Below are 23,812 nucleotides of genomic sequence, written 5' to 3'. Positions count from 1 at the left end.
ACCAACCCTTCTTCTTTGAAAAGCACACTGCTTGGGGCAGCTAGGTGGCACAGTGAGTACACCAGCCCTGGAGTCAGGAGGACCTGAGACCTCAAGATACTTGACACATTTACTAGCTGTGTGACCTTGGGCAAGTTATTTAACCCCAATTGCCCTGCCTTCCCTCCTCCAAAAAAAAAAGTACACTGCTAGGTGCTTGGGTAGATAAAAGCTTAAATAAGACTTGGTCCTTGCCCTCCAGGGGCTTACAATCTAGTAGGAATAATAAGACATTTACAACAATAACTTATAAATTAGTATATGATCAGTGCATAAGAGAATCACAAGATGCTGTGGTGAAAGAGAGATCACATCTCCCAGGGAGAGTTGTTTCATCATTTGGTCACTATATTGGACTAACTTCAGTTTCGAAGGGTGACATTTCTTGCCTTGTACTCCAATTTTTCAGCGATGCCCTATTTGGATTTTTTGAGGCTATGCATTGACTACAGCAAGAACTATAAAGATAACCACACTAAGCTCTGTAAACGTTTTTTGGTCCCAGTTTGCAAATACTCCCTTCCCCTCCAATTCTAAGGGGTAGTACGGTCAACTGTTGAAATTAGAGATGGCCTCAGGGCCATAGAGCCATTCCCTTAGGGCACGAAGTTGATGATGCTGTCCAAGAGGAGGGAGAAGGTGTGCATGACCAGGCAGTAGTCAATGTTTGATACAAAAGAAAGGATGTTCCTGCCAAAGTGGGGAAGGCATGGTAGCCATCTAGGAGGGCTAGGTGCACTAGGTCAAAGGAAGTTACTACTCCAGGGACAAAGTGCCACCGTCAAGAGTGAAGAAATGAGCCCAGGACCAGAGGCATGTTGCCCATAGCTGGTGGTACTGTCCTTGGGGGTGGGGCAGATTTCAGGGTTAGGGTGCCCAGGATTTAAAGACTAGAGCCAGTTCCTATTCATGAGCAAGAGTGGTAGTGGGAAGAAGTGAAGCAGAGTTATCTGGAGCTGAGAAAGATGTGGTCCTTTTTGTGGCTAAGTGGACAGTTCAGTTCTTGGGGTGGAGCTGGTGGCTGAGGCTGTAGTGCCCGTGGCTGGGGGGAGACAGTGCATCCAGTTCTGGGAAGTGTCCTTGGGAAAGCCTTTCTCCACTCGAAGCTGCTGGTTCAGGCGCCAGTACTTTTTCCCCTTGAAGAAGTATACTTTGCCGTCCTGCCAGCTCAAGGCCGCGGAGGGCTTATCTGGCACCCCAGTGAACAGCTTTCCTATTGGCTTTGGGTAACGGCTGAAGTCATTCACTGCCAACTCATCCCACTGCCAATACCCAGAGCCCTGGGGATAAAAGAAAAGAAAAGTGTTAAGGATTTCCTGCAGCGCCAATGCAGCTTTCAACTTCCAGTGCAGCAGCGCCACTCCCCCCCCCTTTAAGAAGTCTTCCTTCCTCTTTAAGGATGCCATCTTTCCATTGGAAAAAGACTTTCTCACCACCATCACCATTCCTAAAGGGAATGTGAATTCCCTTTATATTCAAGACACAAGTCACTTCCTAAAGGAAAAACAGTCCCTCCCTTTAAGATACTCACACTCTCACAAAGTTAAAGACTTTGTACCTTGAAAAGGAAAACTTTCTGGTTGAGGGGCCAGTACAGAGCTGCATCCAAGTTGGGTCCCACGTGACTTAGCCGCTTAGGGAAGCCAGGGACCAATTTGAAGCCCATATAACGCCAGATCATATTACCTAAAAGGATTGGTGGAGAGAGAAAAAGTAAGATCTACAGTATATCTTTATCCCTTCCTTTTGAAAGTTTCTCCTTTATCCTATAATTTTCCAGGGCTAGGCTTAGAGTCAGGAAGGCCTGGGTTCAAGTCCTGCCCCTGGCACATACTAGCATAATGATCATAAGATACTAAACCTCTCAGTGCCCCTGGTGACTCTAAGATCAAGCTAGAAGTTACAGATGAGGTGCTAATCTGCAACAATGGAAGGAGTTTTCCATACTGGGAGTTCCTTACTACACCAAGAAAACCACAGATCTTCCCCGCCCAGAAAAACCAAAACCCAAAATCTTTATCATCTTAAACCATCTTTGCCCTTCTTTTTAAAGACACCCTATTCCCTCCTCACCTTTAAAGAAATGGATCCATTTTGTACGAGGAGAGTAGACAGCAGCATCCAGGTTCCCTGGGAGCCCTTTCCATAAGGTCGCCACATGGAAAAGGGGCCCCAGTCTGGAGCCAGTCACTGTCCATACATAGTCTCCTTTGAAGGCATATGTCTTTCCATGAGGGCCTGGAGAAGGGATGACAGGTGAAAGTGAAAAAGCCAAGCCAAGCCCAGGACACACACACACATACACATACTCTCCCTCTCTCTCTCTCTCTCTCTCTCTCTCTCTTTCACTCACACTCTAAGGTTTCCCACCCAGAGGAAGTCCTATCTGAAATTTAAAGTTTATTTCAAAACAAGTGTATTACTTGTCCAATGTGAGAGACAGCCTGTAGGTAATGGTAAGACTGCCAGCCTCAGAGCCAGGAGGACCTGGAGCCTGGCAAGACCAAGTCTCGCCTCAGACACACACTCTTTGTGTCATTTCACTTCTCAATGCCCGAGCCACTGTCTGGGACAACGTTATAGCTAAGGAGCACACCCGTAGCAGTAAAGGGAGTTTTCACACCAGCAGTCCTCCACACGGATGAAATCACAAGTCAGGACACTCCCTCTCCCACCCCCTCCATATGTGCTCATACTAGAGGCAAGGAGTTCTCTCTTCCATGGCAGCCCTGAGTCATTCCCACTTTTCCAGTCCTTAAGGGTAGATGGCCTGTCGAATTTTACAGAACTCTTTCCCCCAAAGGGAGGAGGTTACCTAGCATCATGGCATCCAGCTCTCCACTGCAGGGGTCAGGCACAGCTCCCGGCAGTCTGGGCCCTGGGGTTACAACAGAAACTTCGTTCCCTTCCTCCTCCACCTCCTCTTCCTCCTCTCCACTAGGAGGGATTCTCTTGCCTGCAAGTTAAAGACATATCAGGCCCTGGGGGAAGGCATTTAGGATACCACATATGAAATAAAAGCTTCCCAGAGGCCTCTCCCCACCACTTGCTTAGAGGGCCTGGAGAAGGATAAAGAAAATCCATTTTGACTTCCAGTAGAAGCATCAACAAGTAAAGTTTGATGCCTTTTGGGGTGCCAGAAAATGGAGAAAGTGACCAGAGGACTCTCTGTTCCTGGTGAGGAAAATTGAGGACATGGGGCCTAGGACTGCAGCCAGATGGAAGGAGGTTAAAACCAAAGAAAGGGATGGGGAGCCAGGGTATTTCACTTCTAGAGACTCACCGTAGAGGGCCTGAATCCCTGCCACATCATCAGGGTGAAGCTGGAAGTGGGGCCGGAAGCCAGAATAAACAGGTGCCATAAGGGCCTGTGGGTATCGGGAATGGCCCAGCCCTAGCGCATGGCCAAGCTCATGGGCTGCAATGATTCGAAGATTCACCCCCATTTTGGTCCCTTCTGTCCATGTCTCAGATTCATCAAAGTGCACACTGCCCGATTCAGGGATGTCGGCGTGGGCCAGGACCTTCCCTGGACACAAAAGGGGAATTGAGTAACTGATGAGTTAAATGTACAGCTGCCCTCCAGTCATTTTATCCTCATTACTCCAGATCCTTTATCTAGCCCTCGAATCTCTCTTGTCTTTGTGATCTCCATCCACATCCCAAACCTCGAAAGTATCCTCTGGGAAGAAGTTGTGGTTCAAAGAATTTGGAGTTTAAAAAGGCCTCAGAGGCTTTCCAGTCTCTTCATTTTATAGAAGAAACTGTGTCCAAATTGACACAGATAGTAGGGAATAAGCATTTATGTAATGACTACTATTTGCCAAATACTGTGTTAAGTGCTTTTCAGATATTTCATTAGATCATCAAAACAACTCTATGAAGTAGGTGCTATGATTTCACAGCTGATGAAACAGGCAAACAGAAGTTGAGTGACTTGTCCAGGGTCACACAACCCTTAAGTGTCTGAAGTCACATTCATACTCAGGTCTTCCTGACTCAAGGCCCAGCTCCCGATACACAACGCCACCTAGCTGTCCCAACTGGTAGTACATGGCAGAGCCAATATTCAAACCCGGCTCTCCTAACTCCAAATCTAGTGATCTTTCCACAACGCTATCCTGTGTCTGAGGAAGAATCAGTAAACTTATTTATATTGAGCTCCTATTATGTGTCAGGCGCTGTACTTAGTGCTGGGGATACGAAAAGAGGCAAAAGACAGTCCTACCCTCAAGAAGCGTACAATCACAGCTGGTACTAGACTGGTATTTAATAAAATCAGTTAGTTATTTGTTAACTGTCTGTTCTGTGCCAGGCACTAAGCTAAGTGCTGGAAATACAAATAGAATGAATGCAACAATCCCTACTAGCAAACAGCTTATATTCTAAAACAGAATAACAACAAGGAGATAGAAATAGAAATATATGTATACAGAATACATAGGAATAAAAATGAGTAGTTAAATACAAGGCAGCTCGAGAGGGAGGGCAATTGAGAAGGACTTCATATAGAAGTTAGCTCTTGAGCTGTGTTTTGAAGAAAAAGAGGATATCTAGGAGGCAGAAGTGAGGAGGGAGGGCATTTCAGTCATGGGAGACAATTAATAGAAAGGAATGAAGCTGGGAAGATCATTATGTGTGAGGAACAGAAAGGTCATTTGGCTGGATCACAGAGATTGAGACAGAGAGAAGTGTCCAATGAGTCTGGAAAGATAAGGCCAGGTTGTAAAGGCCCTGAAGAAAGGAGTTTATATTTTATTTTAGAGGCAATAACAAGGCCTGGAATTTAAAATGGAATTTACAGAGTAGGAGAAGGATATATAGTCAGAACTGTGCTTAAGGAAAATCACTTATATAAGAGGGTGAAGGACAGACTAAGTGGAGAGAGCCTTATGGCAGAGACACCTACTAAGACGTTGCTGTAATAGTTGAGGTAAGAAGTGATAAGGGCTTGAACCAAGAGGGTAGCTGAGTAAGTAAAGATGAGAGGTCTGATGAGAAAGATGTGGTAGAGATAGAAATGGCAAGATCTGGCAACTGAGTAGATATGCAGTGTGAGGGAAAGTGAGGAAAATGCCAAACAAAACTCCCACATCTGGGAGCCTGGAAGAATGAGTCAGCTAGGTGGAATAATGGATGGAAGACTAGCCCTGAGTTCAAATCTAGCCTCAGTTGTGTGACACCAGGCAAGCCTTTTAACCTCTGTGTGCCTCAGTTTCATCACCTGTAAGATGAATATAATAATAGCACCTATCTCCCACAATTGTCATGAGGATAGAATTAGGTGATATTCATAAAATGCATAAATTCTAGCTGTTATTATCATGGTACATTTGTCAAAAACTTGGAAATTTGGAGGAAGGGGGTGTTTGCAGGGAAAGATGATGAATTTTGTTTTTGACATGTTCAATGTAAGATATTTCCAGGATAACCAGTTTGAAATGTCCAATAGGTAATTGATGATATGGGACTGAAGTTCAGGAGAGAGACTAAAGCTGAATATATTAATCTGGGAGTCATTAAATTCACGGGGGCTGATAAGGTCACCAACTAAGAATATAGAGAGAAGAGAAGGGAGCCTAGGAAAGAACCTAGAACACCCCCAGTTGGGGTTGTGATCTAAGTCCAGTCAAGAAGACTGAGAAAGAGCAGTCAGACAGGTAGGAAGAGAATGAGAGGAGGGGGAGAGAGGGAGGGAGGGAGGGATGGAGAAAGAGAGAGAGACAGAGACAGAGAGAGGAGAGAAGGCGAGAGAGAGATTGAGAGAGAGAGAAGGAGAGAGACAGAAAGAGAGAAAGAGAGAGGAGAGGGAGAGAGAAGGAGAGAGACAGAGAGAGAGGAGAGAAGGCGAGAGAGATTGAGAGAGAGAGAGAGAAGAGAGGAGAGAGAGAGAAGGGGAGAGAGAGAGAGACAGAGAGAAGGAGAGAGATAGAGAGACAGAGAATATGAATTTATTAAGCACCTCTATGCGCCAGGCACTGCAATAAGCCATGGAAGGTAGTGCCACAAAAGCCCGGAGAAGAGAGGGTGGTCAACAGCAGACGGAATGAGAAAAATGAGGAATGAAAAAAAAGACCATCACATGTGGTAAATAAATTATTATTGGTAACTATAAAGAAAATAGTTTCTGGTAAGGTCACAGACCAAATTACCAAGGATTGAGGACCGAGAGGAGAGAAAATAGAAGCAAAGAATGTAGACATAGGGTGTAGATTTAGGACAATAGCTTAGAGGAGATGACAGGGCCTAGTGAAGATTTTTCTTTAAGGAAAGGACAGACTTGGGCACGTCTGAAGACAGGGAAAGAACGAATAGATAGGAAGAGACTGAAAGAATAAAAAAAGAGAGAAGGAGGGTGATAATCAAGTTTGCAATCTGCTGAAGATGAGAGGGGACAAGATCAAGGGCACGAGGGCTTACCAGGTCCGTCAAAACCTCGTGAGCAGTGGGGGCTGTGCCGGCCATGGAAGGAGAGACGAATATCTGCCCAGCCTGCCTGAACCTCTCGAAAGCTCAGGGAGGCCACCCTGCTCCAATATCTGAAGGCAGTGTGAATGGCTGCCTTGGCAGTGTGGATTGGGAGGGTGGATGGCCAATTCAAGATACGGAATGTTAGATGCCTCTTCCGCCAGCGACCTGGGGAGGTCGGATACGAATCAGAAATCAAATTTTCTTACCAATCCAGGCAAGGATGGAGAGAAAAAAACCCATGCCCTTGCCTCCTCTTAGTGTTAACTCATAACCACTTTAGGCTAAGTGGTCCATCTTTCCCCATCCCTGTTCCTTACAGGGTTCTACATTCTCCCTTCCACATTCCTTTCCTAACTTCAACCCTCACCTAGAAGTAAATATTTTTGGGTCTTCTGGTTGAAGGGATCCTCCAGGCCACAGCGGGGCTCCCCCATTCGTGCCCTTGTTACCCAATCCAACTGTCCAGAGACTGGCAGCTCTGAAGCTTCCTGGAAGGACCTGGAATAAAAAATAAAAAAGGAAATCCATTGGAGGATGATATGGTTGATGGTATTGTGCTCTTTGCTTCCTGAGATATCGTTTGTTATATGATATAGAAGGTCTGAGGATCCTTGCAGCCCTTTTTTTATCTCTAGTCCACATAGTTGGGGGTGAGGAAGAGAGTCTTTTCTGTGTCCTTAAAGAAAAGGAAATATTTAGTCTCCTTTCATATACTCAATTTCCAGCTCTCTCTCTGACTTTTGTAAAATTTTCCCTTAGGTCTAAGCTCCTTTCTTTTCGCTAAAGCCACAACCCCTTCACCTTGTTCTCCTCCTCTAAACTATCCCTCCTCTAAAGGCTCTCCCATCAGAGTTGACAGCCACAGGCAACATTCTCTTTTAACATCCTTTTCTGGATCATGCTCTTCATGCTCAGATCTCTGCTCCTCCTGTTTCTCCTCCTCACGGTCACTCCCAGAACTGAATTCAGACCAAAGCCTAACTGGAACTGAGGAACTGGGTAATTGAAGGTCATTGAAGAGTCAGCACAGAGAGAATTAAAAAGAGTTGGATGGGAGGCAGAGGAAATGGATTCCAGTCTTGACTGTGCTGCTTTTGGAGATAACCTTAGAACATGTTCTCTGCACTTCAGTTCTGGACTTCCTCACTTTTAAGAATGAGGAAGGAGGCTGAGTTGCAGAGGCTGCCGTTCTCTCATACTCTGGAGGCAATTCTTGTTCAGGGTATGGGTTGGACTGGATCTCCTCTCAAGTCTCTTCCTACTCTATGATTCTATGGATTAGCCAATGAGTAAATATGTCTTGGCAAGGACTGGGTGAAAATGGATGGACTTGGGCACTGCTAAACCCAGAAGAGAATCAAAGGAAGAGATGGAGTTGTATTCAGGAATTCAGGAAACTGCCACACCTTTAAAAATCTCAAGCTGTTCCCTGGGGCGCTCTCTCTCTCTCTCTCTCTCTCTCTCTCTCTCTCTCTCTCTCCATCCCTCCCTCCCCCCTATCTATCCCTCTCATCTATTCTTATCATCTATTATCTATCATCTATGTATCTAGGATCTCTCTCTCTCTCTCATCTGTTGCTATCATCTATTATCTATCATCTATGATCTCTCTGTCTCTCTGGCTCTGTCTCTGTCTCTCTGTCTCTCTCTCCCCCTACCTATCCTTCTCATCTATTCTTATCATCTATTATCTATCATCTATGTATCTAGGATCTCTCTCTCTCATCTATTGTTATCATCTATTATCTATCATCTATGATCTCTCTCTCTGTCTCTGTATCTATCTGTCTCTCTGTCTCTGTATCTGTCTGTCTCTCTGTCTCTCTCCCTACCTATCTCTCTCATCTATTGTTATCATCTATTATCGATCATCTATATATCTAGGATCTCTCTCTCTCTCTCTCTCTCTGTCTCACCTCTCAGGAAGACCAGAGCTCAAATCTGACCTCAGACACTTACTATCTTAACTTTCCTTCCTATCAGTCACTTAAACTCTGATGATATGGGACTGAAGTAAACCAGAAATAATAATCACATGTACCTCACCAAGTTGTTGTGAAGATCAAATGAGATAATGTTTATAAAGTATTCAGCACAATGCCTGGCACATCAGCTCTTGATAAATATTGTTCCCCTCCCCCTATCTGTGTATCTATCTGTCATTTATCTGCACACATATATGTGTAGGTATATATACACACTCATGTACACATATAGATGCATATAAATAAATATGCATATTCACACATATATTTAACACCAATATTCTTCAATGCTCTCTAGCTGAGAATCATGGCATGCTACTTTGCTGCCCCCACCACCACCACCACCATGTGTGTTAACCTCTTACCTCACTGCTTCTGTTACCTCTTCTGGCCCAAAACCATCTGTCATTCTCTCCAGGGGCTTCTGCAGGTATCCATACTTTATTAGGTAATCCTAGGAAGGAGAGCAATAAGGAATGGACCTGCAATTTTATTGGCATAGGGAACTCCCAGTTAAGGAAAATCCTTCCACCAACAGTGGTTAGCACCTCCTCTGCAATTTACGGGACAAGGGTTCAGGCATCTTCTGATGGATCAAACAAAATCTATAGAGGAGGGAGAAGGAGGGACAGAGAAAACTAGACTGCAGAGGGGTAGAGGAAGGAAATGAGAGAAGAGCAGGGTGAGTGAGAGGACAGAACAGAAAGAAAAGGGAAGATTAGAAAGATTAGATTAGAAAGGAAGCATGAAATAGCAAATGGGAAATACCTGGCAAGAAGGTAGCCAGCTATCCCATCCTGCTATCAAACCCAGAGTGTTCTCCCTACCATTGACTAATACTCACCAGAGCCTCCTCCTGATCCACGGGCTTCACAGACCTCCCTGCCACCATTATGGGAAGGAGACATCCTAGCCACAGCAGTTCCCCCTTCATGATCCTACCACAGACTGAGAACACCAAATCCAGGGAGAGTGTCTACTGCAGTTGAAATCCCCGGGGAATAGGCTGAATGTGGGGCTGAGAGATCTCCCAGGCCCCAGACTTTCAGTCTCCCGCCTTTGCTTCTAGTCCCTCTTTATAATATTTTAGCTGGGGCTATGGAGGGGGGGAGGGGGCAGCAGAGGGAGGTGACTCAGTCTAGAAAGGAGATATGTTGCAACTATTTCTTTTAACCCCTGCCCTACTAGGCAGAAAAAGCCTTCTCTATGGACTTCTTACGTCTATACAGCCCAGAAAGAGGAAGCCAAACACCTGAATCTGAGCTGATCATGAGCAGATTGTTCTGATGGTGGTAATCTGGGAAGTGCCTGAGTTGGTCATCAGGATTAGGCCTGTCTGGAGTTCAAAGTCATTCTTAGATCCCATCTAACCCTAGCCCAACCTGTCCTTACTGGACATCTTCATGAAGATCATTTAACCTTTTAGCATCAATGGACTTTCTATCTCTCCTTGGTAACTATACAGTAAGAGGAGAAATATCTATGAGGCCCAGCGTAGCTGCAGTGTTTGATTTCAGGAAATTTGTAGTGTGTTGCAGAGTCACTTTCTTACTCTCTAGTGTTACAACTTCTACTAGCTAGCTGGGACCTGGTGTAGGTTAGTATGGCAAAAATATCCCTGAACTTGGAGCCAGGACAAAATGGGTTTGAATCCTGAGACTGACACTTACCAGCTGTGAGACTGTGGGCAAACTACTTATTGTCTCTGAGCTTCAGAGGGCTTATCTTTAAAACAGGAGTGACAGTACCTCTCTGGATCATTTTAAGGGTTAAATGAGATAATACACATGGAGTGCTTTGTATACCTTAAAATCACTGTAAAATGTCAACTTTTATATCTCATAATATTTAGGTGGGGGTGAGGGATGGGTAAAGGATAAATTAAAGGTATTGGGAAGAATATGATATATACACGTGACAATCAGGCAAACATTTATTAAGCGCCTAATATGTGCCAGGCATTGTGCTGAGGGTATAAACAGAGTCAAAAAATAGTCTTTGACCTCAAGAAGTCCACAGTCTAATGGGGGAGACAGCACACAAACAACTGATAAGTAAGATAAATGTAAGATAAACTGGAGATAACAGAGGGAAGTTCGTAAAGAAATATGTTCTAAGTGCTAAGTGAGTGGGATAAACATAATAAACTACGGTGAGCTCAGAGGAGAAAGAGGAGAGCCCTTCAGATGTAGCTGATCAGAGAGGAGAGGAGAGGAGAAGGTGGTCATTGAATTGGCCCTGAAGATGTGGGAGCAGGAGAGGAAGGAGTAAGGCATTTCTGATTCAAAAAATATTCTGTCTTGAAGGTAAGAAAGCACAAAACATTTGGGAACAAGAGGGGAGTGAGCGGACCAGTGTGACCAAAGCGAGGAGGAGGTTTTTGTAAAGGGAAGAGTAGAGATCTCTCTGGTAAGAAAGGTGAAAAGCAGGCTAAGGAGGGCCTTGAATGCCCGGCTAATGAATTTATCAGATGGTGATGATGATAATAGCATACCTTTATTGAAGAAGTTAGATTTATTATCAACTGTAAAATGATATATAAATGTGACGCATTGTGACTATTTTAAAATTTTTTTTTTTACATTATTTCGCTTGATCCTCCTAAACGGCTTCATGAGATAGATAATACAAGTGTTATGGCTCAGTTTCCACAGATAAGGAAACTGAGGTTCAGAGTAATTAAGTGATTTGTCCAAAGAACAGATAGAGCCAGATTAAGCCCTTCTTCTTTCTACCTACAGTCTGAAATTTCTCCATTTTAATAGGGGTCTCCAAGAGACATCTTAAACCCTCAAAATAAGAGTAGGGTTATTTTGTTCAAGTTCTCACTTAGCACCCAGTTCTGACCCTCCCTCCCAATTCAAAGATAAAGAAAGACATAAAATAGGGACCCTGTAACAGGAAGAAAGGAAGCTCCTGATTCAGCTGCCTCTCTCTATGTCATTCCTGTACCCCTGACTCACCCAGCACCCAGTTGTAAAACAAACGTGCTGAGTCACAAACATATAGATCTCAAGGGTGGCAGAAAAAAAAATGACAGATCCTTAAGAGAGACTCATAACCCAAGTTATTTCCATTCCCCAAAGGCAACCTGCCCAAGATGGGGAGGGAGCAGAGTGGGAGAGAAGGAATCAGTTGCATTGTGACTTCCTGGATATCCTTCCTAGTAGTCTGATATCCTAGAAGTTTTACCCAGCAGTCTTTGAGCCCTAACCTCAAGTATAGTTTCCCCAGGACATTAGATGGGAACAATGAAAGAGGGTAGGGGCTAGATGGACAAGCCATATTAAGGAAATGTAAATGAGTTGGAAATGATCTGTCTATTGAAGCACTGGTTATATAAAGGGTATAACTAGGATGACTAGGACTTAGAGGAGGGTAAGATAGGGTATTGAACCCCTCAGATGGCTCTACAGGGGAGAACCACAATGAAGGGCTTAGGAACCAGGCTCTTAGGGGTAAAGGACCCCCACCCACACTCAAACATGATATGCTTTATTTGGGTGCCCTGCTGCCTCAAGTTGGGGAGTCAGGGAAAACAGATGGGAATAATGAATGCCTTTTAAGGGTACATGGTGACTCACTTCCCTGTGACCACAATGGCATCATGACTGTCCTCAGTCCCCCAGGGCTAACATGACACAGATCTGTTCTTTAAAAAATTTGACATCTGGGCTGGGAATTGGGTGATGGACCGGGCAGAGAATGGAGGATGTGATCACAGGGTGTCAGAAAATCTGATCAACCCAGTTCTATAAGGCCTGACTTCCTGAGTGTTGCCAGTTTCCTACTCTGCCCCAAGGTGCGAGGGAGGAAGAAGAAGGGGAAAGGGGGAAAGGTTATATTTCCCAGAGTATTTTTCAATAAATAGAAAGATATGAAAAGCAGGATGGTGAAGTGAAAAGTTCTCTACATCAACAGAAATCCAAGTTCAAATTGCCCCCCCACCCCGCCACACTTACTAGCTTGCAACCATGGGCAAGGTCTCTGAGTTTTAGTTTCCACATCTGTGAAGTGGAAACAAAAATGCTAGCTGTACCAACCTCACAGAAATATTGTAGGAAATAAAATATAATGGATAAAACGTACTTTACAAACTTTAAAGAAGATTGGGAAGAAAGCGAAGTCCATGTCTTCCTCAGAGATTTCTCAGCACAGGAGAAACTAGAAAACCTCCCCTCTGTCTCCCTTTCTGCACCACTGACATCCTCTCCTTGCCTAAAAAAATAGCAGGAGGCTGAGGAAAGTACTGGTCATCAGTGGAAGCAGAGGAAGGAATGGCATGACCCACAAAGGACTGGACATCTCTGACTACAAAAAGGACGAGGCCTGAGACAAACAAAATGAGGGGACTCCAGGCCCTGATTAAGTCAGAGCCAGCCTAGGGGAGTGCTCTTGATGTGAGGGAGGGAAATAGCCCTCTTCTTCAATATGTTTCTCAGAACTTTGAAGGGGTAGAACTTGGAAGGGGCTTTCCTTTTCTGGGTATGGCTGCCAGCCATCTCTGTTGCCCTAGAAACCTCTGTTTTTCAGAGGGAAATACTCCCTCCCTTCTTAATTAGTCACGAGTTTCCTAGAAGCAGTATGGGAAGCGCCTGCCAGGACTGTACACAGCTGGAACTCGTTACACAGAATATTTGGGAGCTGGATGAAGGAGCTGGGCCAAGACATTCAGTTCCCATGACCCTACAAAGGCTTCTTCCATATCCACCGTAGGATAGGATGAAACTCACTGCAGACCTGCTGGTGTTTCCCAGATGCCTTCCCTGGGAGGGGGAGGGCCTGGGGAACCATATCCAGCCTCCCCTGATCCACAGATAGGACACTGTTCCTGAGGAGAGCAGGGAAATAAGCAAGCAATAGAGCAGGTGCATGGGGGGAAACATTTTTCTAGCATTGTCTGAAAAGTATGTGTATGTCTAGTTCTGGATTCTGAGAGAAAGGACTCCTGGGAATAGGCAATATGGCATAGGAAAACAAAACAAAAACAAAACAAAAAAACAATGAATTTAGAATCTATAGACCTGCCTTCAAATACCACTTCTGCTAACTGCTACCTGTGTGAGCTTGAGGAAGTCACTAGTTAACCTTTGTGGATTTCAGTTTCCTCGTCTGCAGAATAAGGGAATTGGACCGTTTGGTCTCTGATGTCCTTTCTAGTCCTAAAAATTATCCTTTGAAATAGAATCTGAAGTCCTTCTTAAGACTATTCAAAGCAATGACCAACCATGATTCCAAAGGACTCATAATGAGTCATGCTACCCACCTCCAGATTGAGAAGTGATGGATTCAAGATGCAAAATAACATGTACATTTTCCAATACAACCAACGTAGGAATTTGCCTTGTTTGATTATGTGTATTTGTTACAAAGGTTGTTTGTTTTTTTCAATTTGGGGGGTGGAGGGAGAGGGAAAAGGGGATCCTAGAGATAAGTAGCCAAAAAGAAAGAAAAAACGGTCATTGATATATTCTTCAAATATACAGTAGAGAGTGGGAGAAAGGATCAAAAGAATTGCAGACAAGCTGGATAGCTTAGAAAGACACGTGTTGAATTTATTCTATATTTTAAAAGAAAGCAAACTGTACATAATAAAAGCTTGCAGTTTCATGTACTATCCTCGTATGGAAAGTCTTGTTTTACTTATTTGATAAGTGCAGAATAAAAACAATTAAATTCTTTAACCTTAGCGGTGTGACCTTGGGCAAGTCACTTAACCCCATTGCCCTGCCTTCCCCCCATCCAAAAAAAAAAAGACAAAAAAAAGACAAAAAAAATTTTTTTTAATTCTTTAACAAAAAAGAAAGGGATATAAGGTCAAGGAAAGGACTGTTCTCATTTTTTGTCTTTGTGTGTCCAGTGCCTAGGACAATTCATAGTAGACACTTAATAAACCTTTGTTGAATTTTAATCACTGACCTTGCAAATTTCCCTCTCTGTTCCTAACTGTAGCAGGAAGGATATGAATTTAGATTTCAGGGGTTCCATTTTCCAATGGTCATAAGAGACATGGGGAGGCTATTATTATGGCTTTTCCTAAAAAAAAAAAACCCAGCAAGTTGCACATAATAGATTTGTAGTTTCATGTGCAATCATCCCTTTTTATTATACTATGTTATGGAAACGCTTGTTTTATTCCATAAATTAAAAATAAATAAATTACAATTAAAATTTAAAAGTTCATAGCCAGCAAGTTAAAAAAAAAAGAAAAGGAAAGAAGGGAGCTATGTGTGCCCTCTGGAGAGGAAGTTGCTGCCTCTTCTCCAAGGAAAGCTGTTGTAGCTCCCTAGGTGCTATTAAGTGAGGGGTCTTAAAGGGATTATCTCCACCTAGAGGGATTAGAGAAAGGAAAGGATCCTCTTCTTAATGATTTGGATAAAGATATATCTGGCTTCCTTCTCAGATCTGCAGATGATACAAAGCTAGAAGGGCTAGTCGGTCAGTTAATAACGGCTTATTAAGTGCCTGCTATGTATCAGACACCATGCTAAGTGCTGAGGAGTCAAAAAGAGGCAAAAGACAGTCTTTACCCTCAAGGAGCTCTCAATCTAATGACAAAGAATCTTGACTGGCTAGAGCATTGGGCTGAATCTAACAAGACTAAATTCAGTTGGGATGAACATAAAGTCTTATAGTTGGGCACGCGCGCGCGCGCACACACACACACACACACACACACACACACACACAAAACCAGCCAAATTCACAAGTATAAAATAGAGGAGCCTGGTAGGACACCAGTTTTTCTAAAAAAAAGATCTGGGAAGCTTAGTGGACTACAAGCTCAAGATGAGTCAGAAGCATAATGGAGCAGCCCAAAAAAAGCTGATTCAATCTTGAGCTGCATTAAAAAAGGCATCTCTTCTAGGAAAGGAGGAGATAATGATCTCACTTTGTCCTGCCTGCCTCAGACCTCATCTGGAGTATTGTGTTCAGTTCTGCCTACGCCAGAGTTTAAGAACATAGATAAGCTGACAAGTAAGTATCCACAGCAGGGCAACTAGGGCAGTTGAAGTTTTGGGTCTATGTCATAATACAATAAGTTAGAGAAACTGAGGATATTATCCTGGAGAAGAGAAGACTAGGGGGTATCTAGTATTTCTTCAAATATTTAAAGGCTTTCATATGGAGGAAGAAATGAGACATGTTCTGTTTGAACCCAAAGGGAAGAACCAGGAACAATGGGTGGAGTTTATAAAGAAGCAGAGATATTTGGGATACAGGATAAACTTATTTAGAATTACAGTTGTCAGGGCAAATAAGTGGAATTGAATGCCCAGAGAGCTAGGGAGCTCTTCAAGCACAGGTTAGAGGACTATTTGTCAGGTCTATTATGGCATAGATTCCTTTTGGGTATGGGTTAGACTGAATTGTTGCTCTTAAATTTTGAATTTCTGTTTTCCTGTGAGTCAGAGAGTCTGGTGACAAAGGCAAGTGTCAATCTGGTAACAATCCTGGAGGGATTGGCTGCCTTCCTGGAGTGTGTATCTAAGATGTGACGAAAACACTTCCAAGACTTACTTGTCAAACCAAATGATTACTACTGACTGGTGGTGATTCATGAGGACACATATGATATTGCTAGAGAAACCTAGAGAGCATTATTAAAGATTAGAAAATCTTGGGCAAGAAGTTGAAGACCTCAAGGGTACAGGTAATATTTTCATCATTGCTGCAGAGGCATGCCTAGGGTTGTGTGATCAGAACTTTGCTCCAGGGTGCCACAATTTAGAGAGTGCTGATGACACTTGGAGAGCTGAGACCTGGATTTGGAATCAAACAGACCTGAGTTCCAATCATGCCTCAAATGTTGATTAATTGTAACCCTAGGGCAGTCTAATGTTTCTGAAGAAACATTACAAGTCTATTACTTCAAATCACCCCTTTTATAGATGAAGAAATGAAGATCCAGAGGGGCAATTAGGTTGTAGAGTAGATTGAGAGCTGGCCCCAGAGTAAGGAGGACCTGAGTTCAAATCCAGTCTCAGACACTAGTTATGTGACCTTGGGCAGATCACTCAGCCTCTGTCAGACTCAGTTCTTAATTTGTTAAATAGAGATAACAGTAGCACCTCCTCACAAGCCTTAAAGTATTATATAAATGCTTTCATCATCATCATCATCGTCATCATCTTCATTATAACTTACCCATGGTCACACAGGAAGTAAGTGGCAAATCCAGGATTCAAACACAGGCTGCCTGTCTCTCAATCTAGCCTTCTTTCCACTACAGTATGGTAACAAGAATTATAATTATAATAATTATCATTATACCAATATTAATTATTATTAGAATCACCGTTATTATTACTGCTTGCCCATGATCACTTAGGAAGTAAGTGGCAGAGCCAGGTTTCAAACCCAGGTCATCTGCCTCCAAATAGAGCCTTCTTTCCACTATCTGCTAAAATGGGCACAATCATGCCTATAGCACCTCTCCTACGTAATCCTATAGGATAATAGTGTCAGGAATGCTAAATGATCCAAGTGAAAAGTGCTTATTAAGCTTATACGATAAGCAAAATACCATATCTAGCCCTGTGAATGCAAATAATACAAACATAAAAGTTCCTGTCCTTAAGGAGCTTATATTCTAGTCTGAGGAGACCACATGCATAAGAGAGTAGTAACCAGGGAAGATGTTTTAGTTGGCCTTTCCCAGAAGCAATGGTAGTACAGATTTGATTACTGTTCCCAGAGCAAGAAGTAGGAGAAGAGATTCTCAGCAGGGTCAACGGCAAAGACATGGATAGGGACAAATGGTTGAATGGGATATGAAAGTATGATCCGTAGTATAGAACTGGCCACATAGAGCAGGCTATGTGTGTCTACACTAGCTGGGTCAACAACCAGGACAGCAGGAACCCAGAACACTCATTCTAAGGCTAAGTGGATTGTCACCCAGGGCATGGTCTCCAGAGGTCCAGTAGTTCAAAGATAGCTCAAAATGGGGCAGCCAGGTGGCACAGTGAGTAGAGCATTGGCCCTGGAGTCAGGAGGACCTGAGTTCAAATCCTGCCTCAGACACTTGACACACCTACTAGCTATGTGACCTTGGGCTTAACCTTAACACTTAACTCCAATTGCCCTGCCTCCCCACTCAAAAAAAAAATTTTTAAAAAGATAGCTCAGAATGAGCTGAGGTTGGTAAGGAAAGCTAAGGATGGTTCAAGTATTGTTGGGGTTTTTTTAGCTTTATTTGGAAAAAATGGGAAAATCAAAAAGGGATACAACTTGCTACTCGGTATGGATGTGGCAATGATGAGAGAGAAGAGACTGAGCTGCTCAGCTCCTGTTTTCATTCTTTTTTTCTCTGCCAAGGAGAATGATCTTTGCATAGGAAAGGATAGAACCTGAATAGCTAATGGGGAGTCGATGCCCTAGATAAATAAGATAATAATAAGAGAGGACTTTGCTGCTCTTAATGAGTTCAAGCCACCACAACTGCATCCCAGAATATGGAAAAAACTAGTAGGTGTGATTGCTGAGTAACTGTCAATGATCTTATGGAAATAACAGAAAAAAAAAAAAAGGAAAAGTACCACTGGATTGGAAAAGGCCAAATGCGCCAGTTTAAAAAAAGAAAAAAGAAAAAGGAAGAAAATGCATTCTGCATTCTAAAGGCCAATGAGCTGAACTCATTTAATTCCTGACAAAATTCCAGGACACATTATTACATGGTTAGTAAACATCTAGAGAAAAGAATCTGTGGCTTCATCAAAAACAGGTCATGCCAGACTAACTTAATTTTCCTATTTGACAGGGTTATGATAACTGTTATCAGCAGAATGAATAGCAGCAGATGAGGCTTGCCTAGATATTAGCAAAGAATTGAATCTCTTGTGCTATTGTTTAGTGTCAAAGAAACATATTAATACCATAATTTCCATTGTTGGCATAAGCCTGCCAAAAGCAGTTTTTATTAATTTATCATTATTCTAAATTCATGCATTGATTTGCTTAAGAGAAATATCCAAATTGACATAGCTGCCTCCTCATGGCCTCAAACTTCTTTGCCAAATGAAGGTTCTTAACCTTGTTTTGTGTTATCATGGACCCTGTGGGTAATCTCATGAACCTCATGGGTCCCTTCTCCATATAATGTTTTTGAAAGCATAAAATGAAACCCATAGGATTTCAAAGGAAATCAATTATCTTGAAAGAAGGTTACCAACATATTTTGAAGGGGCAAATTCATGGACTTCAGGTTAAAAACCCCTCCCTGATCCAAAACAAGACATTTCGAAGTATTATTTATAAGAATCGTTAACAAGGAAAATTTCACAAGATGATAAAACATAATTGCACAGTTTAGTCATGAGAACAATAGTCACGTAATCTTTTGAAAAGCCCCAGGAGACTCGTTCTGCTAAAATCTCTCCGTCCCTCTTTCATCATTCTCCTCAAGGGCTCTCCACTCAAGAATCAGAAGGTAACAGGAAGTGATCCTGAGACTTCACCTTTCCGTTAGTACCCTCATGCCTTCAAGAGGGTTTCACTTCTAGATGAACCATTCCTCTAAGCCAATGATTCTCAACACTTTTGGCCTCAAGACCCTTTTATGCTCTTAAAAAGTATCAAGGACCCCAAAGAGCTTTTGTCTACATGGGTTCTATCTCCTAATATTTAACAAATTGGAAACAAAATGTTTATTTACTAATTCATTTAAAAATAATAATAATTTGTTATTCCATGTTAACCTAAATGACATACTTTTATGAAAAATAACTATATTTTACAAAACAAAAATATTACTGAGAAGAGTGGTGTTTTAACATATTTAATATCTGGTTTAACAGAAGACAGCTGTATTCTCTTATCTGCTTCTGAATTCAATCTGTTTTGATATGCTGTTATGATTGAAATATATGAAGAAAATATGGCTTCACACATGTTGTTGTTGTTTGTTGTTGTTGCTGCTACTGTGCGTCCTTCATTCTCGAAGAGGACCATGACATCAGGGGGGTGATGCCATGACATGCGAGTGAATTGGATTTAAGTGAGGGAGGATGTGCAAAGTCACCAGCCTCACTTTCTCCTCTGGAGCCATCTGGGTCCAGTGGCCAGATATCAATCAGGACGACTGGAGATGGCCCTGGATGTAGTGGAAGACCTTGGCCTTTTTAAGCTAGGGTCTTTAACAGGTCTCAGTTTGACTGAGGCAATGCTCATTGAGTAGAGAGAGGAGTATTTTAATAGGCAAATAACATCTTCATATCATTATGAAAATAAATTTTACTTGGACCCCCTGAAAGGGTCTCAGGGATCCCCAGGGTCCACAGACCACAATTTGAGAACCTCTGCCTTTAATCCTTTCAGGGACCTTAACTAGACCTAAAGCATTTCTCTTTCTAAATTGGGTTACTTCAATTAATATATTTTTCTAGGGCCTTAGCTTTTATTTTTGGCCTTTTATAGACTTTCTGAAAATTGATTCTAAGCAAAGGGAGAAAGGATTTTACTGGAAGGCATTGTTTCCTGAGACATTTAAGTGCTGATAAAGTTTTCTTTTTTCTGGCAAGTCTGGGAGGTACTTTAGACTGCAGAAATATTTATTTCTTAATATTTTTAGTTGAATTAAAAAGGAGTCAAGTGAATACAAATTCATTAAGCACTATATTTTACAAAACAAAAATATTACTGAGAAGAGTGGTGTTTTAACATATTTAATATCTGGTTTAACAGAAGACAGCTGTATTCTCTTATCTGCTTCTGAATTCAATCTGTTTTGATATGCTGTGTGTCAGTTACTATGCTAAACACCAAGTAAAAGAAGGTTTTAATTTGCTTTTCACTCTCTCCTTGTGCAAAAGATGGAGAAATGGGGATAAAATTCAATGGATTCAGAAATGTTAGAATGGCCAGACCCAAAGAGTCATCATTAATGGTTTGAGGTCAACTTGGAAGGAGGTTTCCAGTGGAGTACTCCAGGGATCTGTGTTTGGCCTTTTGTTGTTTAACATTTTTTAACAATTAATTTGGATAAAGTGGCATGCAAATCCACAGATGACACAAAGTCAGCTATTATATTGGAAGACAAAGAGTTTAAATTGAAATTGATATTGGGACCAACCAAAGAAGAAATTTCATAGGGATAAATGTAAAGTCTTACCTTTGGGTTCAAATAATCAATGTCACAAGTACAAGATGGGGAGGAGTGGGTGGACAATAATTCATTTGAGAAAGATCTTGCTGTTTAGTAAAGGGAAAGCTTGATGTAAGTACCCATTCAGCAGTCAATCTTAGGCTGCATTAAAAGAGGATAATACCTAGTTGCTATAGAGCTTGCTCAGCAGCTTTTATACCTAGGACAGAGAGCACAAATGTTTAGGCTGGGTTTACAATTAAAAAGCCAGGGGAGATCAAGAGACCCAGCTGATTGCCTTCAGGAAATTGCAAGGATCCATTAGTTGCTCCAAAGTCCATTACTTTTTCCAGAAAAACAGGCCAATTAAAAAAATGTGTTCTTTCTATCTTTGAGACATAAATATATTCTCTGAAGAATAAAATTAATATCTCCCCCATATATACCTATATATGTAGAAGAATAATTTTCATAGTACCAAAGAATTGGAAACAGAGTAGATGCCAGTCAGTTTCAATTGGGAAATGAATGGCTAAACAAATTGTGGTACATAAACGTAATAGAATATTACAGTGCTCTAAGAAATGAATCAATATGATGAATTCAAGGAAGCATTGGAAGACAAATATGAATTGATGTGAAGTAAAGTAAGCAGGACCAGAAAAACAATGTATACGATGACCACAACAATAACAAATCAAACTGCTGCAAAATTAGAATTACCGAACTTGGACCTTAAGAAATGATCTAAGAGGTACCTTCCCCGACTTTTTTGCAGAGGTGGAAAACTACAGGTATGAAACATTGTATATAATCTTGGACTTTTTCAATAGGCTTAGTTGTGCTGAACTATATTTTTTAATCCTTTTAAAATATTTTTGTTGTAAGAGCTAGCTCTCTGGAAGGGGAAAGAGGGAAGTATATAGTAGGGAATATAGGTGATATGAAAACAGAAGATAGCAATACAACTTCATTTTAAAAAGAAAATGAATATCACATATAGGTCAATGGAAAGATTTATTGGAGGTAATTACTAAAAATAGCTACTAAAGTAGCTTAAAACTTCCCTGAGGCTTTGGAAACACCCTGAATGTCCTCAGGGAAACATGTGATAGGAAGATTGGTGGAAGTAGGACTGGTTATACAGGAAGGGGGAGGGATGCTGGGTAGAAAGCCTACGTGTTCCACTAACATCCTTAAAATGTCAGGAAATATTGAGAAAGGCCTGAAGCACGTAGGGCATACTCTGTGGTAAACTTATAGGGGGTACATGGACAAGAATCACACAGAATATTCAGGAATAGATGGATTACAATCTGCATGATTGAAAAGAATCCAGAATGATGAGGTCACAGATTCTCCTGGGTATTGAATAATGTCCTGGAGTAGGAAGAATATGAATGAGCTGGAGATGATACAGTGGAAGTTAACCATGATGGTGAAAGATCTCAGATTCATGCCATAAACAGAATGGTTGAAAAAAGTAAAAATGTCTGGTTTGGAGAAGAGAAAGCTGAGGTAATATTCAATATATTCAATAATATGTCTTCGAATATTTGAAAGGTGTCCCGTGGAAGAGGATTGGGGTTTAGAACAAGAAATAATAGCTAGACCAGGGGTGGGGGACCACATGTGGCCCTCTAGGTCCTCAAATGCAGCCCTTTGACTGAATCCAAACTTCATAGAACAAATACCCTTTCTGTAAAACTTGGACTCAGTCAAAAGACCATACCCAAGGACCTAGAAGGCCACATGTGGCCTCAAGGCAAGTAGATTTTTTGTAAAGAAATATTTCCTAAAAACCAGAGCTATTCACAAATGGGATAGACTACCTCATAATGTGAGTACGAAAGCAAAAGTCACATAACCACTTTGAGGGTATGTTCTTCAGGTCTGGGTTGAACTAGATGGCTTCTAAGGTTCCTGCCAGCTCTGAGTTTTTGCCAGAATCTATATTCATAGTGGAAACCGGTTGTGGAGTAGCTAGCTTTCCCAAGACTAACCCCTGCCCGTTAGTAGTACTTTTATTTCTGACCTCCATGATTAAAAGAATTGGAGTTTTATCTCATTTCTTTATTTATTGCCTAAAGGTGAGGCGGAATATGATTGGAATCATTGATTTTCTCTTCCCTCACTTTGCAACCTATGGGAAACAAAATACACTCTAACTTCCAACCTTATCATTCAGTCGAAACTACTCTCCCCAAAGTTACCAATATTCTCTTAATTGCCAAAATTGTCTTTCTTCAGTCCTCATCCTCTGCTGTAGCATTTAACAGAGAACCTGAAAAGACCTTAGCCTGAAAGGGTCAGGGTCTCCTAATGCATCCTGGGCCATCTCTAGTCATCTCGGTGAATATCAGGCCACTGGACCAGATGGCTCTGGAGGAGAAACTGAGGCTGGTGACCTTGCACAGCCTCATTTCTCTGATGTCATGGTCCTCTTTGAGAATGAAGTACAAACACAGCCTATTGAGCATTTGACACTGTTGATCATCCTCTTCTCCTGGATACCCTCTAGGTTTTCTTGACAATGTTCTCTCTTGATTCTTCTCCTGGATTTTTGACTGCTTTTTTCTCAGTGTCCTTTGCTGAGTCTTTATCCAGGCCATGTCCAATAGCTGTGGGCATCCCTCAAAAGTCTGTCCTCATCCCTCTTCTTTTCTTCTATACCAGGGGTGGGAAACCTGCAGCCTGAAGGCTACATGTGGCTCTCTAGGTCCTCAAGTGCAGCTCTTTGACTGAATCCAAACTTCACAGAACAAATTCCCTTAATAAAAAGATTTGTTCTGTGCAGTTTGGATACAGTTAAAGGGGCACAACTGAGGACCTAGAGTGCCACATGTGGCCTCAAAGTTGCAAGTTCCCTACCATTGTTCTATACTATCTCACTTGTTGATCTCACTAGCTCCCATGGATTCAATTTTCTCTATGCGTATGATTCTTAGATCAATGCATCCAGCTCTACTCTCTCTCCTGAGCTCCACTCTCACATCACCAATTGGATATCTCATCCTGGAAATACCATATACATCTTGAGTACAACATGTCAAAAATAGAACTCATTATCTTCTCCCTGAAACCTTCCATTTTTCACAATTCTGTTACAACTGAGGGTACTACCATCCTCCCACTCACTCAGGCTTTCATCCCTAGTTTCATCCTCAACTCCTCCCTCACACTCACCCCACAAGCCTTATAGTTTCTACCTTTACAAATCCCTCATATAAAC

The 23,812-nt window shown here is 42.0% G+C and overlaps 1 protein-coding gene across 2 annotated transcripts; it reads right to left on the bottom strand.

Annotated features, from left to right (window-relative positions):
- Positions 1-111: 111 nt before the first annotated feature.
- Positions 112-9,559, bottom strand: MMP19 (matrix metallopeptidase 19). 2 transcript variants are annotated; one of them, XM_036761861.1, is made up of 9 exons: positions 9,340-9,559; positions 8,861-8,949; positions 6,878-7,008; positions 6,460-6,675; positions 3,323-3,568; positions 2,855-2,995; positions 2,113-2,277; positions 1,598-1,725; positions 112-1,319 (listed from the first exon to the last, which is right to left on the bottom strand). In XM_036761861.1, exons 1-9 carry the CDS (start codon positions 9,427-9,429, stop codon positions 1,023-1,025), a joined length of 1,503 nt encoding a protein of 500 aa, XP_036617756.1. In that variant the 5' UTR covers positions 9,430-9,559; the 3' UTR covers positions 112-1,022. The 2 variants fall into 2 exon arrangements, with proteins under 2 accessions (XP_036617756.1, XP_036617757.1); XM_036761862.1 differs by having other exon boundaries at positions 2,855-2,917.
- Between the last annotated feature and the right edge of the window lie 14,253 nt (positions 9,560-23,812).

Source organism: Trichosurus vulpecula, chromosome 5, assembly GCF_011100635.1.
Source record: "Trichosurus vulpecula isolate mTriVul1 chromosome 5, mTriVul1.pri, whole genome shotgun sequence".
Taxonomy (NCBI): domain Eukaryota; kingdom Metazoa; phylum Chordata; class Mammalia; order Diprotodontia; family Phalangeridae; genus Trichosurus; species Trichosurus vulpecula.
Note: the sequence above shows the minus strand (reverse complement) of the source record. Positions and strands in the feature narration are given on the sequence as shown.